The 18593-nt window shown below is 38.5% G+C and overlaps 1 protein-coding gene across 4 annotated transcripts in view; it reads right to left on the minus strand.

The window, feature by feature from the left end:
* Positions 1-3128: 3128 nt before the first annotated feature.
* SPARCL1 (SPARC like 1) overlaps positions 3129-18593 on the minus strand; it is a 91147-nt gene continuing 75682 nt past the window's right edge. For all 4 annotated transcript variants that reach the window (XM_036895799.2, XM_036895801.2, XM_036895797.2 and 1 more), the window contains 6 exons: positions 17901-18019; positions 17300-17420; positions 15667-15803; positions 13780-13928; positions 13053-13201; positions 3129-3568 (listed from right to left, as the gene is read on the minus strand). In XM_036895799.2, the coding sequence (XP_036751694.2) occupies positions 3540-3568; positions 13053-13201; positions 13780-13928; positions 15667-15803; positions 17300-17420; positions 17901-18019 (704 nt within the window). In that variant the 3' untranslated portion in view covers positions 3129-3539. The remainder of the gene's footprint in view (positions 3569-13052; positions 13202-13779; positions 13929-15666; positions 15804-17299; positions 17421-17900; positions 18020-18593) is intronic.

Genomic DNA, 18593 nt, shown 5'->3' on the forward strand with positions numbered 1-18593 from the left:
TTGCATACATTTCCCACTCTTTCTTACAATCTCACAGTTCAATCTGTACCTGTTTGGTCCCTGACGTTACCTGAATTTGTGACCTCTACTCACAAATCTTCAAATGCCAGTATCATGCGTTAGTACTGGGGATGTATCATCACTGGTTCAAAGGAGATTTCTTTCTTTTTTTTAAAGTATCACTGATATACAATCTTATGTAGGTTTCAAATATACAATACAGTGGTTCAACAGTTACCCATATTATTAAATCCTCACCCCCTCTAGTGCGGTCACTATCTATCAACGTAATAAGATGTTACAGAATCATTAACTGTATGAGATTTCTTATGTAATATACAAATAAATCAACCTTGAGCTTCTACTCCCATGAGAATTACCAGGCCTTCACAGGTCTGTAATTGAAGAAATTACAATTTCTCAAGAAGAAAATGATATGGGAAAAATCTTGTAAGGCATAATGGGTTGGTAGAGAATAAGCACGATATGAGTAAATTAAATGAAGCAAATCAATGTAGTCTTTACTAGCCAGCTGATTCTGAAAGCAAACCTTTTTATGGTCTTAAATCACATTTAATTTCAATTTCACTTACCTTAGGAGTTTCAAACCAATCATTGTACTCTGGAATTGAATTTTGGAGGAAAAACAAAATTCATCATATTCTATTAAGATTTGTTCCCAGCATCTGAAGCATGTATATCTCTTTATATATGTCACTCTTCAACTATTTTATATGTATTTGAAACTCAACTGTGCTTTGTGTTAGTGCTATTTTACTTTGCCTGAATTTAGGCAACTCATCTCCCTTTCCTTTCCTTTTCATGTTTCTTCTTTGTAATTTTTCTTCCTTGTGGATCCAAACCCCTGAATTTCCTTCTTTATTGGATAAGAGGACCTACTAGAAATCATTAAATGATCCAACACAAGACTATCTTATACTCTTTTGCCTAGAGCAATAGAACAAGTCCAAATTAGAGTGTATGTCTTTTTAATTACCTTTGCTTGAAATGGTCCTCGGAGCAGCACATTCAAGAAGCAGTGTGATCTTACAGGATCTCTAGGCTCTTCTAGTATTTAAGCCACATTACTGATGCCTTTACGGTCATGGGCAATATTAGTCAAAACATTCAAAGCTAAACTGGATAATTGGTTCCAGACTAGGAACTCCAACTTCTAAAAGTATCTCGATTACATAGAGATAGGCTTATGGACTGCTTACTGAAAAAATAACTTCATCTCCTTGGTTGGATTAGAGAAATGTTTTTATCACAAACAATCCACAAATAAAAATTGTCACCACCAAGAATATTAAAATGCTTCTGCAATATATGATCCAGGGCAGCTGTATGCAACAGAGCCTTAACTGAAAGAAAAATTTAAGGTTGTAAAATTTCTATTATTAAACATTTTTTTCATTTCAAAATGAAAATTATTTTCAAATAAAACATTTTTAGCAAACATTTAGGTGGTGTCTTTAGTGTTAAAATTATGTTTCACTATTCCAAAACATTTAAAACAGTAATTTAGGTATAATTAATGCCTCCAAATATAACTTGTTCTCAACAAAGTCACAAATTCACAACATCACAAAATTGTAATGAGTTAAGACTGCTCATGGTATTGCTTGGCAGCTACTCATAAAAACATTCTGAATATTGGAATTCTTTCTAAAAATTATTTCCCTACTTGGAAAAATTGTAATAATTCAATTTTGATGAATCAAATTGAATTCACATATTTACAAAGGACATGGTATGAAGTGGTCTGGTTAAGAATAAGTGATTCATATGTTTTTTACCTTTATCTTGCATCAACCTACCACTTCAGCATTTTATTAAAAATAATAATAATAATAATAATAAGGGAGAAATGTGGGATTCACATAGAAATCAAGTATAAAAATCAAACAATCATATCTGACTTGATTGTTCATAGTTCATGATGCGTGATCAAAACCGAAAGTTTATGTGATATGACTGCCCTTGCACTGTTCACCATGTAAGAACTTATTCACTATGTAAGAACTTGTTCACCATGTAAGAACTTGTTCGTTATGCTTCAGAAGATTGGAGACTGTTGAGAATTAGGCTTGGGGTTGATTAATGATTGTGCATTGAGTCCCCTATACAGAATTTTATTGTCATTAACAACCATTTGATCAATAAATATGAGAGATGCCCTCTCAAAAAAAAAATCACACACACAAGAAAGAATAAGTGATTCATTGAGCTAAGAAAAGAGATAAATACAATTCTGAAGTCAATCAGAGGTGATTATTCTGATAAAAAACAAACTCTTCCATAGCATTCTTCAGATGAAATTCCTTGGGGCACATTCTCTCAGAGACCATCACAGATTAAACTCTGAACAACAACAATTTCTTAATTATTTGAAAAAACAATCAAAGATATTTGCATTGATAGTTTCCATCTCAGATAGAAAAATACGTAAAAGAATTTTACCTTCCTTTCAGATATTGTAAGCAGACTATAGTGGGTGCTAGGATCTTTTGTTGCCTTGCACCAGACCTTGGGAAACTCTATGATGGTGTCTTTTATATTTTTGCAACCTAAATTTTACTGTATTAATAGTTAACCAAAGCAAAGTTTGAATGAAAACACACATTTTCTCTTATGACACATTTTCTTGCTATTAATTTACAGTAGTAATACTTACCTGCGACTACATGGGACATCAGGACACTTCAGGGTTCTCCACTGTTATTTTCCTATTACCCTTATTTTGTGGACATGAAATGTGCAGGACTTTTGCAGGGCCTCCCTCTCCCCCAGCCCACCTGCACAGTGGCATGCAAGCTGGAATTAGTCATATTAAGCAGTGTGCAGAATCATCCACATTTTTAACTGAAATTGGTGAAAAGCACTTGAATTCTTTTTTTCTGTTGAAACTTACATTATGACAAAGGATATTAATAAGCAGCTACTATATAACAATTGGATATTTGTTTCCCATAGGAAACATCTCCCTGAACCACTCTCACACTTTTTTTTTTTAAGTAGTAGGGTCTAGGAAGCACAGTGGTGATGTGATATGAAGTGTGAGTCCTGAGTTGGTCTTTCACATATAATTGTGTAAATAAATGATTGAAAATAAACTTGAATAAGCATTTGGATTTTTATGGAGTTTTATTAGGATATTAAGATATTGAAAATGATAGACATTAACAGTAAAAGAGCATTATTCCATTTTCTTCAAGTGCAGATGATCTTATGGACAAATTACTGTATAATTTTTCAAGCTTTATAATTAGTATCATAAATGGATGAAGAGAGTGGTGAGTTAAACTCCTGTTCACAAACAGTATACAGTATTTTGCATATTGATTTTAAAGTTTTATTTCCAAAGTTAATGTTAAATGCTTGATGCACACGCTGTTACCAAGTAATTATTCTCATTGTCTTCTTGGACATGCAAACATTTTGCTAAATATAAATCTATGAGTATCATGCTGCATATATTTCAGAAGTGGTCATAACAGAGGAGATGGCGAAATGTTTGGGTTCTTTCAAATCTTAATTCAAAACAGGAGATTTTCATCTACGTCTTCTGTAAAACACAAAAACAAAACACACTTAGAAAGTAGCCAGAGTACTAATGTAAACAACGCTGGAGCTGGGGGCTAGACAGGCCACCTAATGGCAGTATGCAGGTTTCCCACCCTGGCAGGGCATCAGCATCACCTGTGAAGTTTTAAAAAGATACAACCTCAGGCCTTAGCCTTGGCCTCTGGAACCAGAATCTCCAGGGGCTGCCCAGTGGGCACTAACTTTAGGAAGCTGTGTAGATAGTTCTGATGGAGGGCTGAGAACCACCAATAGAGGAGGTTCAGGGGACGCCCAGCAGAGAAGTACCTATAAGGGTTGCTAAAATAAAATAGAAATAAATAGAAGTAGAGTGCCAATTAACTCACATTTCCAGTCAAGTAATGGTAGAACAACTTGCTGCCACAGCAATGGACGATGAGAGCAGCATCCTCTCAAGGAGGTAAGCCCATCAGTATGGCCTTCCCTCCCTCAGTAACTGTGGAAGAAATACTTAAAGCAGATTGACTTTTGAGCAACGACCTCATTGTACGCTTTCCCAAGTACTTAAAAATTCAACGTGTTAAAAATGGCACTTATCATCTCCCCTAAATCTGCTTCTGTTATTTATGTTTTCTTCCTCTGTGGAAGGATTCTTTGTGTATCCTGTGTGGCCTGGGCCAGGAACCCAGACATCATATTTCTCTTTCTCTGTCTTTCAATTCTGCCCCTACATATTTCCCAGGAAATATTGACTTGTTCTTTCTACATGCTATATAGAATATATATTGAATATGTTTATGTTCTTGAATATATCTTGAATATGTTTCCTTTTTGTTTCCCCACTCTAACTGCCCTAATTCAAGTTCTCATCGACTCTTGCCTGAATTTACCACAACAACCTTTTCATGTACTCTGTCCTCTCTGCAGTGTAACTAAAGAATCTTTTTAAAATACAAATCCAGTGAAGTCACTTCCTTGCTCTAAACACTTTAGTGATCCTCCATCACTATTTTTTTTTTTTAGGTAAATGCCTTGCCATTTTCTTTCTTTTTTTTAAATTTATTTATTTATTTATATTTTTTTGAAGAACATTCTGTTTACTAGGCTCTCCCCTACCCCAAGTCCCCCCACAAACCCCATTAGAGTCACTGTCCATCAGCATAGTAAGATGATGTAGAATCACTACTTGTCTTCTCTGTGTTGCAAAGCCCTCCCCTTTCCCCCACCCCCAACATTATACATGCTAATCATAATACCTCCTTTCTTCTTCCCAGCCCTTTTCCCTCCCTACCCTCCCATTCTCCCCAGTCTCTTTCCCTTTGGTAACTCTTAGTTCATTCTTGGGTTCTGTGATTCTGCTGCTGTTTTGTTCCTTCAGTTTTTCTTTTGTTCTTATACTCCACAGACGAGTGAAATCATTTGGTATTTGTTTTTCTCCGCTTGGCTTATTTCACTGAGCATAATACCCTCTAGCTCGATCCATGTTGTTGCAAATGGTAGGATTTATTTTCTTCTTATGGCTGAATAATATTCCATTGTGTATATGTACCACATCTTCTTTATCCATTCATCTACTGCTGGACACTTAGGTTGCTTCCATTTCTTGGCTATTGTAAATAGTGCTGCGATAAACATAGGGGTGCATCTGTCTTTTTCAAACTGGAGTGCTGCATCCTTAGGGTAAATTCCTAGAAGTGGAATTCCTGGGTCAAATGGTATGTCTATTTTGAGCATTTTGAGGAACCTCCATATTGCTTTCCACAATGGTTGAACGAATTTACATTCCCACCAGCAGTGTAGGAGGGTTCCCCTTTCTCCACAGCCTCGCCAACATTTGTTGTTGTTTGTCTTTTGGATGGTGGCCATCCTTACTAGTGTGAGGTGATATCTCATTGTGGTTTTAATTTGCATTTCTCTGATAACTAGCGATGTGGAGCATCTTTTCATGTGTCTGTTGGCCGTCTGAATTTCTTCTTTGGAGAACTGTCTGTTCAGCTCCTCTGCCCATTTTTTAATTGGATTATTTGCTTTTTGTTTGTTGAGGAGCATGAGCTCTTTATATATTTTGGATGTCACGCCTTTATCAGATCTGTCATTTACGAAAATATTCTCCCATACTGTAGGGTATCTTTTTGTTCTATTGATGGTGTACTTTGCTGTACAGAAGCTTTTCAGCTTGATATAGTCCCACTTGTTCATTTTTGCTTTTGTTTTCCTTGCCCAGGGAGATATATTCATGAAGAAGTAGCTAATGTTCACATACAAGAGATTTTTCCCTATGTTTTTTTCTAAGAGTTTTATGGTTTCATGACTTACATTCAGGTCTTTGATCCATTTTGAATTTACTTCTGTGTATGGGGTTAGACAATGGTCCAGTTTCATTCTCCTACATGTAGCTGTCCAGTTTTGCCAGCACCATCTGTTGAAGAGACTGTCATTTCCCCATTGTATGTCCATGACTCCTTTATTGAATATTAATTGACCATATATGTTTGGGTTAATGTCTGGAGTCTCTAATCTGTTCCACTGGTCTGTGGCTCTCTTCTTGTGCCAGTACCAAATTCTCTTGATTACTATGGCTTTGTACTAGAGCTTGAAGTTGGGGAGTGAGATCCCCACCACTTTATTCTTCTTTCTCAGCATTGCTTTGGCTATTCAGAGTCTTTGGTGTTTCCATATGAATTTTTGAACTATTTGTTCCAGTTCGTTGAAGAATGTTGTTGGTAATTTGATAGGGATTGCATCAAATCTGTATATTGCTTTGGGCAGGATGGCCATTTTGACGGTATTAATTCTTCCTAGCCATGAGCATGGGATGAGTTTCCATTTGTTAGTGTCCTCTTCAACTTCTCTTAAGAGTGTCTTACAGTTTTTAGGGTATAGGTCTTTCACTTCTTTGCTTAGGTTTATTCCTAGGTATTTTATTCTTTTTAATGCCATTGTGAATGGAATTGTTTTCCTGATTTCTCTTTCTATTGGCTCATTGTTAGCGTATAGGAAAGCCACAGATTTCTGTGTGTTAATTTTGTATCCTGCAACTTTGCTGAATTCCAATATCAATTCTAGTAGTTTTGGAGTGGAGTCTTTATGGCTTTTTATGTACAATATCAAGTCATCTGCAAATAGTGACAGTTTAACTTCTTCTTTACCAATCTGGATTCCTTGTATTTCTTGGTGTTGTCTGATTGCCGTGGCTAGGACCTCCAGTACTATGTTAAATAACAGTGGGGAGAGTGGGCATCTCTGTCTTGTTCCCAATCTCAGAGGAAAAGCTTTCAGCTTCTCGCTGTTCTATATGGTGTTGGCTGTGGGTTTATCATATATGGCCTTTATTATGTTGAGGTACTTGCCCTCTATACCCATTTTGCTGAGAGTTTTTATCATGAATGGATGTTGAATTTTGTCGAATGCTTTTTCAGCATCTATGGAGATGATCATGTGGTTTTTGTCCTTCTTTTTGTTGATGTGGTGGATGATGTTGATGGATTTTCGAATGTTGTACCATCCTTTCATCCCTGGGATGAATCCCACTTGGTCGTGGTGTATGATCCTTTTGATGTATTTTTGAATTTGGTTTGCTAATATTTTATTGAGTATTTCTGCATCTACATTCATCAGGGATATTGGTCTGTAATTATCTTTTTTGGTGGGGTCTTTGCCTGGTTTTGGTATTAGGGTGATGTTAGCTTCATAGAATGAGTTTGTGAGTATTCCCTCCTCTTCTATTTTTTGGAACACTTTAAGGAGAATGGATATTATATCTTCTCTGTATGTCTGATAAAATGCCGAGGTAAATCCATCTGGCCCAGGGGTTTTGTTCTTGGGTAGTTTTTTGATTACCGCTTCAATTTCTTTGCTGGTAATTGGTTTGTTTAGATTTTCTGTTTCTTTCTGGGTCAGTCTTGGAAGGGTGTATTTTTCTAGGAAGTTGTCCATTTCTCCTAGGTTTCCCAGCTTGTTAGCATATAGGTTTTCATAGTATTCTCTAATAATTCTTTGTATTTCTGTGGGGCCCGTCGTGATGTTTCCTTTCTCATTTTTGATTCCATTGATGTGTGTTGATTCTCTTTTTCTCTTAATAAGTCTGGCTAGAGGCTTATCTATATTGTTTATTTTCTCAAAGAACCAGCTCTTGGTTTCATTGATTTTTTCTATTGTTTTATTTTTCTCAATTTTCTTTATTTCTTCTCTGATCTTTATTATGTCCCTCCTTCTGCTGACTTTAGGCCTCATTTGTTCTTCTTTTTCCAATTTTGATAACTGTGACATTAGACTATTCATTTGGGTTTGTTCTTCCTTTTTTAAATATGCCTGGATTGCTATATACTTTCCTCTTAAGACTGCTTTCGCTGCGTCCCACAGAAGTTGGGGCTTTGTGTTGTTGTTGTAATTTATTTCTATATATTGCTGGATCTCAATTTTAATTTGGTCATTAATCCATTAGCTATTTAGAAGCGTGTTGTTAAGCCTCCATGTGTTTGTGAGCCTTTTTGCTTTCTTGGTACAATTTATTTCTAGTTTTATACCTTTGTGGTCTGAAAAGTTGGTTGGTAGGATTTCAATATTTTGGAATTTACTGAAGCTCTTTTTGTGGCCTAGTATGTGGTCTATTCTGGAGAATGTTCCATGGGCACTTGAGAAGAATGTGTATCCTGTTGCTTTTGGGTGTAGAGTTCTATAGATGTCTGTTAGGTCCATCTGTTCTAGTGTGTTGTTCAGTGCCTCTATGTCCTTACTTATTTTCTGTCTGGTGGATCTGTCCTTTGGAGTGAATGGTGTGTTGAAGTCTCCTAAAATGAATACATTGCAGTCTATTTCCTCCTTTAGTTCTGTTAGTATTTTTTTCACATATGCTTGTGCTCCTGTGTTGGGTGCATATATATTTATAATGGTTATATCCTCTTGTTGGACTGAGCCCTTTATCATTATGTAATGTCCTTCTTTATCTCTTGTTACTTTCTTTGTTTTGAAGTCTATTTTGTCTTATACTAGTAATGCAACTCCTGCTTTTTTCTCCCTATTGTTTGCATGAAATCTTTTTCCATCCCTTGACTTTTAGTCTGTGCATGTCTTTGGGTTTGAGGTGAGTCACTTGTAAGCAGCATATGGATGGGTCTTGTTTTTTTATCCATTCAATGACTCTATGTCTTTTGATTGGCGCTAAATTAAATCACCCATTTAAATTTAGGGTGATTATCGATAAGTATGTACTTATTGCCATTTCAGGCTTTAGATTCGTGGTTACCAAACGTTCCAGGTTACTTTCCTTACTATCTCAGAGTCTAACTTAACTCACTTAGTATGCTTTTACAAACACAATCTAAAGGTTCTTTTCTATTTCTCCTCCTTTTTCTTCCTCCTTCATTCTTTATATATTAGGTATCAGATTCTATACTTTTTCTCTATCCCTTTATTGGCTTTGGGGATAGTCAATTTAATTTTGCATTTGCCTCGCAATCAGCTGCTCCATCCTTCCTACCATGATTTTACTACCTCTGGTGATAGCTATCCAACCCTAGGAACACTTCCATCTATAGCAGTCCCTCCAAAATAGACTGCAGAGATGGTTTGTGGGAGGTAAACTCTCTCAGCTTTTGCTTATCTGGAAATTGTTTAATCCCTCCTTCAAATTTAAATGATAATCTTGCTGGATAAAGTAATCTTGGTTTCAGGCCCTTCTGCTTCATGGCATTAAATACACCATGCCACTCCCTTCTGGCCTGTAAGGTTTCTGCTGAGAAGTCTGATGTTAGTCTGATGGACTTTCCTTTGTATGTGATCTTATTTCTGCCTCTGGCTGCTTTTAACAGTCTGTCCTTATCCTTGATCTTTCCTGTTTTAATTACTATGTGTCTTGGTGTTGTCTTCCTTGGGCCCCTTGTGTAGGGGGATCTGTGGATCTCCATGGCCTGACAGACTATGTCCTTCCCCAGATTGGGGAAGTTTTCAGCAACTACTTCCTCAAAGACACTTTCTATCCCTTTTTCTCTCTCTTCTTCTTCTGTTATCCCTATAATGCGAATATTGTTCCACTTGGATTGGTCACACAGTTCTCTCAATATTCTTTCATTTTTAGAGATCCTTTTTTCTCTCTGTACCTCAGCTTCTTTGTATTCCTCTTCTCTAGTTTCTATTTCATTTATTGTCTCCTCCACCGTATTCAACCTGCTTTTAATACCCTCCATCATGTTCTTTAATGATTGGATCTCTGACCTGAATTCATTCCTGAGTTCTTGGATGTCTTTCCGTACCTCCATTGGGATGTTGATTATTTTTATTTTGAACTCCCTTTCAGGAAGAGTCATGAGGTCCATATCATTTAAATCTTTCTTGGGAGTTGTACTAACAATTTTACTCTGGACAAGGTTCCTTTGGCGTTTCATGTTTGTATATGGCGCCCTCTAGTGTCCAGAAGCTCTATTCTGGAGCTGCTGAGCCCCTGAAGCAATGTTGGGGGTCGCAGGGGAGCGGTACTGGTGCCTGGGGGGAGGAAGGAGCTGTTCCCCGCCTCCTGGCTGCTTTGCCTGTTTCCACTGCCTGAGCCAGTGGGCCAGGCACACAGGTATAAGTTTTTGTCCCAGAGCAGCCAGATATGGATCCCTGATCCCAGTCTCCCCAGGAACTCTGCCTGTATTAACTTTCCAACCCGGTAGTCATGCGAGTCTCATGAAAGCACCATGAAATGTAGGTTTGTGCTCCCAGAGCAGATCTCCAGAGTTAGGTATTCAGCAGTTTCAAGCCTTCCACTCCCTCTCTGTTCCATTTCTCTTCCTCCCGCTGGTGAGCTGGGGTGGAGGAGGGGCTCGGGTCCTGCGGAGCCACAGCTCTGGTACGTTACCCCGTTTGCTGAGGTCTGCTCTTTTCTCCATGTGTGTGCAGTCTGATGCCCTCCTCTTTCCTGTTGCTCTCAGGATTAGTTGTGCCAATTAAGTTTTCTAATTGTATCCAGTTTTAGGAGGAAGCCTCTGTCTCTCCTCTCACACCGCCATCTTTAATCCTCTCTCTCCATCAGTTTTAAGATGTGTTTTTTAACTAACTTAGTGGGACCTGTATGGTCTCATCTGTTTAACCTGTTAATCTCACTTGGAAGGTTTTTCTAAAGATTGATGTGGATGTATGTTAATACAAGATATGTCAGGGGCACTAAAATAAGACTCCTCCACCTCTTAATTGAGCCCCATTTTTGTATACAAGGAAAATGAGACTTGCTGAAGATCTGTGGCATGCCCTAATTCACATTGCCAGTTAATGACAGAGCTCATTTAGTTCAGATAAACGGCAGTTAAAATTCAGGGAAATACTGGCTAAAATTTATCTTTTTGTCCTGTGAATTTTTCAGCCTTGAAAGAAGGAAAGGTATACTTACAAATAAGATTTTTTTTTCTTTCTCTAGTTTCTTTCCAAAGCAGTAACTTGTTTACTTGTTCTGAATGTTTAATATCTGGTTTATTGGCTTACTATGTGATAATTCTTTCCCTCCTTCAAAACAAGAGAATCATGGCCAAAGCACAGTGAACAAACAAGATCATTAGGAGCTTTTTGAGTCTATGAACTTTAAACCCTTCCTGCTCCTCCTAGACCCACCCAGCACAGAGCCTGAGTGAGCCTACATGCCAAAGAGCTGCCAGAAATTTCGAAAGGGACAGTGAAGCACAACTTAAGTGAATGGCCTCCATTCAGATTTGCCTTATGACCACTCCTTTAAAACTCCTCTGCTATATAAAGGGGCGTACATAAATGTTCCCTGTCCCAGCTCAGTTTTGCCCTCAGTAATGGTGGAGTAGAGGGGATAGGGCATCTGTACTTGGGGATGTTTTTGTCCCGTTAATGAAGGAATTGAAAAGACAGTTCTAGGAACTTTTAGAGATATATTTGAATTTTTAAATTCAAGTTTAGAAAGGAAATTTATATATAGAGAGAGGAAATTGGCATATTTTTATGGTCTGAGTTTTAATGGCTGGTTAACTTCTATCAGTGCTAACAAGGTGTAAACAGTATGTCATAGCCAGCCTCCAAGATTTCCTCCTACCTACATTGTACTGAGATCTGTCTGTGTGACCAACAGTATATGGCAAAAGTGATGGTATGTCACTCCTGAGATTAGGTTATAATACATTGTGGCTACAGTCTTAGATTCTTTCATGCTCTGTTTCTATTTCTCTCTCTCTGATCACTCACTCTGGAGGAAACCAGATGCCATGCTTCGAGCAGTCCTATGGGGAAACCTCATGGTGAGGAACTGAAGCCTCCCAGACAATAGCCATGTGAGTGAGCTCAAAGCAGAGGCTAAGCCAGAATCATCCAGGTAAAGTACTAGATTTACTGACCCCAGATTCCTGACCCTCGGAAACTGAGATTTTAAGCTTCTATGAGTGAGGGTAATTTGTTATGCAGCAATGGACAACTAATACACAGCACTCGTATTGCTTACAGAAAGATGCATTCTTTGCTCATTACAGTTGTGCTTGTTTTACAAAGTAATATTGTAGAGGAAAGGATGAACATTTTCTGCTTGCCCTTTTTATCAATAAACAAATCAATCCTTGTACCTTCAGCTCTTTATTTCTAATTTCAAGGCACTGAACATGTGCATGAAGAATATTTTTAAAGTGAAGATCACACAACTTACCTCTTTTTGGGAAATTCTGACTTGGTGAACTTACTGTTCTTCATTGTTTGGCTGCATATTCATCTTACATGTATGTTGTAAACATCTGTAAAAACTTCTGCTTTAGAGATCTGATGTTCATTGTTCGTTTATATTCTACAAGCAGTTTTGACTGTTCATTTTTTAAACATCTTTCAAATCTTGATTTGGAAAACATGCTTGCTTAGAAAAATCAACTCTAACTTGGGAAAAGTAAAGGAAGTAGAGTGTAGGTTAAGATATAACTTAGTGAAACAAATGTCCAAATTTAAATTCCTCCACTGCAGGGATAAAGAAAGAATCCTCTGATTTTTTTTCCTCTGAAGATGCAGTTAAGGGTCAATTTTGTATTAACGGAGTAATATCTGTACACACAACTTGTGAGGTAAGACCCAACTTTTAGTGAGTTGGTAATGAGTTCTAAGATCCTTCTGACACCTCCCAGGGGCAGAATCCCGCCCGCTGTTTTACTCATGTTCATATGTGATTTTTTAGAAGTTTGGTCCAATACCCGGCTAAGGAAGGACATAGGCTCCTTCCTTCTCACCAGGGTGGCCTTCTGATATTTGGCATGGCTCTCTGTATTCACGTCTTTTTCTTCGGCTTAGCCAACTGCTGAGACTGAACTGCAGGTAAACCCTAACTAGTCACACTTCCCACCCTCTGAAAACAGAGTATCATTGAGGAAGTGAGAAATAACCTCGCAGGACAGCAGGGCACTGGGGAAGCCGTCCAGGCAGCGCTGCCGCCTCACGGTGCGTGGGTTTCACCTGAGCGCAGCAGGACGCTCACGGGGGCCGCGGGGCCGAGGGTGTCTGGAGAACAGGACGCCCGCTCCCTGGGCCGGTGATGAACTTACCTTCTTTAATTCCAAAGCAGTGGCCCCACTCCTTCAGAGTGATGTGCTTGTCCTTGTTGGGGTCGCATTCCTCAAAGAAGCGAGTGATGCAGTGTTCCATGGGCACCAGAGAGGCTCGCAAGGGAGCGAGCTCGGAATGTGTCAAGGCTCTGCAGTGAAGTAAAAGGCAGCCTATCAACTGAGTAGCTCGTTTACGAAAATCAGCTCTTAGGATCACCAAGGGCATTTTTCTTCCACAAGGTTGCTGAGTATGCCGAATAAACACGAAAAGCTGCAAGTGAAATAAACTACTCATGGCAAGATAGACAGCACTAGGGATGTCAATTCACCAGGTTTCCTTCTTCACTGGGAACTGTTCTCCTGCCACCCTAAATTTATAGGGGTGTCCCCCAGCCATCATGTGTGTACAACCTGGTTCTTACCCAGTTGTAGGTGCTTGACCCAAATTGGGCTGATCAACTTATCTTGGGAATTTAGGATTAAGAATGAGAAAGAGCTGAAGGAGTCTCTGAGGGAGGCTGGGCCCTAATGTGTGAACCTGGGGACTCAGGTATGGTCACAGACTGTTATTTTCAAAGCAGTTTGATGTTTAGGCATTTGTTTGACAACTCAGTGCTCCAAAGTGAACTGGGAAATTCCCCTCAATCTGTTTAGGATTCTCTTTGCATCACTAACTAGACATACTGTTAGGGAGATGACCTAGAAATGCGAGGCAAAGTGTTTTCACCTGTCCATTGGATGTTGGTCCAGTTCACTAAACTGCCAGTGCACAGGATACACATACATGTGGTAGTTCTTCTTGAAGTCCCTTAACAGAAGGTCGATGGAATGGTTCCCAGCCAACAGCCTCTTTTCATCCAGGTAAATTTTCTTGACCTGGGATTAGGAAGGAAGAAGATCATCAGAGAATCAGACAAGTGTAATGGAGTTATCCCTTGATGAACTTTACTTGAAAAGAACAGTAACATGACAGAGGAAAACAAGTGCAAGCTCTCATATGAGACCAAATGAAATGCCTTCTCATCAATACTACAGCCTATCTTATTTCTACATAGAATAACAGCTAACATTTTAAAAATCTGTGGCTTTCAGAAGATTTAAGTCTCTTGATCTTTTAGCCAAGTAATACTCATTGCACTCCTTAAAACTATGAGGTTTTAACAAACAAGGCTGAACTGTCCTAGGCAAAATTGTTGATTAGTTGGTGAAAAGTCCTGCTTTTTCCTCTCTTAGCATACCCTAGTCTTAGCTCTCTGTGTGTCCATCCCGTGCCTACAGAGTTCCAGTTTAGCCCTGGTGTGACCCCACTGAAATTTCTCTGTTTTGTGTCTAATGCTCTCAAGGATTTCTGTGATGATATATTAAAGAGAGAGAGGATAGAAATTATTTTGGGGCAATGCATATAAAACTCTCAGCTTGTGACAGTTACCCACTAACTAATTAGAAGCAATCAGAACAGAACTTCTACCCATTCCCTTGACCACATCTACCAACTTCCCACCTTGTTATGGTGGCTGTACTTCTGTGCTCCTAAACTAAGGCCAACCCTACTCTTCTCATCTACTTAAGAATACCTTACGGGGTTGGGCCCCTTCTCTGCTCCTCATTAATTTTTCATTCTCTACTGGGTTATTTCCAGAAGCATACAAACATCCTTTACCATCTCCCACTGGGACTCTTGAACTCACTTTCCCCTCCAGCTGCCACCCCATTTCACTTTTCCCCTTATAGCAAAACACCTTGAAGATACTGCCTATACTTCCTGCTTCCACCTCCTTCCTCCTATTGTCTTTTAAACTCTGCTCAGGCTTCCTCTTCCCTACTCAGCAGAAACAGCTCTTGTGAAGTTCAGCTATGACCACCATATGCCAAGTCAGTGGCCAATTCAGTTCTCAACCTATAAAGAGCATTTCACACAGTCAAAAAAACATACTCCTTCTTGTTTTATTTTTTCTTAGCACATTTTGTCTCACCTGACATAGCTCTACATATATTTGCATGCATGCTCATATGTGCATATATGTATATATGTACAAATATATAATCTACATATATATAAACACTATTTGCTCAGAGTCTGTTTCTTTGTCTAGATGTAAACTCATAAAGATAGAGATTTTCTGTTTGGTTCACGTAAATCAATTCCAGGTATCCAGGATACACTCAGTAGCTATCTGATGAATGAATTTTCTTTGGGACTTTCTGAATCAATACTCTGAACTGTTTAATCTAAATATATTACTGACATTGTAAGGGGTTTCCCTTATATCATAAATCTATGTCTGGCCTAGGGACAAACACATATTTAGATTTTAATAATATGTTTGGGCCTGAATATAAAAATGCTGAATTGGAGTTCACTTTGCTCAACCCATGCCTACTCAAGGTGAGTTGGAGCCCTTGCTCAGGCCACTGCCCTTAGCACAGGAATGAGGTGGTTTGGTCAGGACCCAAGCCTTGTATCATGAACGATGACCATTATTATCCTGTTAATCCACATGTACTGGGCTTTTGCTGATAGACAGAGGGAGATAATCTCCCACCCCACCCCAACATCCTTTTTCCTCAGGCCCTGGAGATAGGTGCTTAGGAAGCTGACCCATGGATAACTTACTTTATTTCTCTGCTTCTCATTTAGATGCCCAGGGTGTTCAGGGTTAGGTTCATAAAGCTGCATGAGGATATTCTTGAGCCAGTCTCTCATCCTTAAAGGAAACTGAGTCACTTCAAAGTCCGTGCAAACAGGAATAGCTGCTCCAAACAGAAAGTGAACAGGTTGTGATCTTTGGATTTTACTCCTTTTCTATGGGAAATCTTCACAACAGGAAGCTTAACAACTTCTGTGTGGACAGCATCCTCCCGGCCCCACAGGTGGCAGTGGTCCCTAACCCTACAGAGCAACAGAATTGCCTGTGGTGCTTTAAAAACACACCAGATGCCAGCTTCTAGTCAAAGAAATTCTGATTTGATTGGTCTGGGGTGGAGCTGGGCATCAGGATGTTTTAAAAGCTCCATAAGCAATTTTGACGTGCAGGCAGAGCTAAGAGCCACTACTCTTGATCAGAGTTGAAATTCAGAGGTGAAGGACACAAAATCTATTTGTTAGGAGAAGAGATAGAAAGGTACAAGTTAGTTTATACTGTGGCAACAAATGGTGTTAAATCTCACTGTCGGTGGGGAACAAATTTTATTTCAGTTTTATTGAGATATAAATGACATAAACACTGTATAAGTTTAGGGTTTACAGCATAATAACTTGACATACATATATTGTGAAGTGATTACCACAGTATGTTTAACTAACACCCATCATCTTGATAGTTACAAAAAAATTTTCCCTTGTGATGAGAACTTTTAGGATTTACTCTCTTAGCAACCTTCAAATACACTACGCAGCAGTGTTAACTATAGTCATCATATTGGACATTATATCAAAAGTCTGTTTCTTGATCTTGCTACACATCCAGTTCAAGCTGGTAGGAGGGCTCTGCTCATCACAGTATCTCTGGGGCTCAGGACGGTGGAGCCACCACCACCTCAACATGAGGTGAACGAAGCATGGAGAACCATACCCCAGCTCTTAAATGCTTCTGCCCAGAATGCATATGGATGATATTTGCTCAAATTTCATTGAACAAAGCAACTCACACAGCCACATCTAGTATCAAGAAGGCTGAGAAGTTTAATACTCTAGTGTGTCCAGAAGAAGAGCAGGACCAGAAATATCAGGAAGCAGTGCTAATGTGTAGAATCCCTTAGCTATGAAGAGACCCAGAACACACTTGAGAGTATCCCAGGGGAGGAAGACAATTTAAAAATCTTTGGGAAGAATATGTTGTCATAAAACTTCCTGGTAGAGGCTTACCTTAAATTGGAAACAAGACAAGTAATTTAGCAAAATTCCAATGATTCATCTCAATTATTAAGTGGATAACATTATCATTGCACTTCTGAACTTTGGCTGCACAGTAGAGTTGTCTAGGTTACTTTGAAAACAAATAAAAAACAGTGCCAAAGTCCCAACCTAGTTAAAAAAATCAGAGTCTCTTACAGTTAAAGCCTGGGCATTTTTATTTTTATTTTTTTCAAGTCTCCCAGTCTATTTTAATGTGCAGCCTGGGTTCAGAAGTAAATCAGCTTTTCCCTTTTTGCATATAAATGAGTACATATATATATTTCTCAGATATGCATCGATTCACCCCAAACCTGCAAAGCAATGGTAGTTGGCAGTAGTGCTGGAATCTTACATTTGCAGGCTCCAAAATAATCCAGCTGCAGTTGGTGCCCCTTTTTGGTGCCCTCCAGTTTGCATTTAGTGGCAAACAGGTGACAGGAGCTAGCATAGGTTTGATTGTCAGTGCCACAAACCTAGAAAAGATGGGCATGAGAAAAAGGGCATGTCTCTGAATGTTCATTGGGAAAACACTCTACTCCTTAAAGCTCATAGGTTGTCTGATAAGCAGTGCTGTGCCAAACATGCGGTCAGGTAGGTGAGGGTATTAAAATCATAACTGTCCCATTTGGTGCAAAAAAAAAATCAACTAAATTATACCAATGGCCATGACAATTTAGTTCTAAGTAAGCTGAGTAGAATGAAAACTGTAGATGTAAGGGTACAATGAATTATAATATGAGTTCTACAGATCAATGTCATTATTACCTCTTTAGGGCACAGTTAAAATTCTTTGATTTTGCTGATGTTTGTTCCTATTCAATATTCTTCATATATTAGATGGTAATTGGGCATTTATCTTTTCTTTATTAACAAAAATTTTCAATTGCAAACTACTTTCACTCAAATCACTAATTATCTGGGTCTCCTTAGAGATCATTTTGTCAGATACTTACTTGGTCAAGGAGCTTTGTAGGAGGACAGGTCACTGGATCTTGGCAAACACAGTGGGGTTTTCCCTGTTGGTCAGCCTTACACATGTGTCCTCTTTTACACTGGAAGTGCAGGCAAGAATCTAATAGAAAAGTTTGGAAAGGAAACACAAGCAAAGCTAAATTGAGTATGTAAACTCAAATTCATCCAGATGGCTAGCTCCATTTTCATTAATAAGAGAAAATTTGGGAAAATATTGGAAATAATCTTAATGAATGTGTTAATTTTCAGGTGGGACCTTCTGGCATCAGACTATTTTACACAATAGACTTTCTGTGCAGTTTAGACTGGGGATTTCAAAAGAACAAAGAGCTCTTCTTGGTCTGACTGTAATGGTCGTAGTCTGAAGTCAATAGTTCAATGTTTTACAAGTTAGTCCAAAGTTAAGTAAGCTGTGAGAACTTTATTGTGTTGAAATTCAAAATGTTTATGATTGGGAATTAGGTCTTAATTAAAGATGGGATCTAAATTTACTAGTAAGTTATAAATTTGAGAATTTATAAGGTAGTATTAATTCTTCTCAGAAGCAAAAGGATTTAGAGAAAAGGAATTCTAGCTCTTGCAGTAGCATTGCAACAGGACTTCCAATGTGTAAACACGTTTACCCATAGTTGAATATCACATGTTACAAGAAAATGCCAACACTTTATGGGAGC

The sequence above is a fragment of the Manis pentadactyla genome, chromosome 5 (genome assembly GCF_030020395.1).
Source record: "Manis pentadactyla isolate mManPen7 chromosome 5, mManPen7.hap1, whole genome shotgun sequence".
Taxonomy (NCBI): domain Eukaryota; kingdom Metazoa; phylum Chordata; class Mammalia; order Pholidota; family Manidae; genus Manis; species Manis pentadactyla.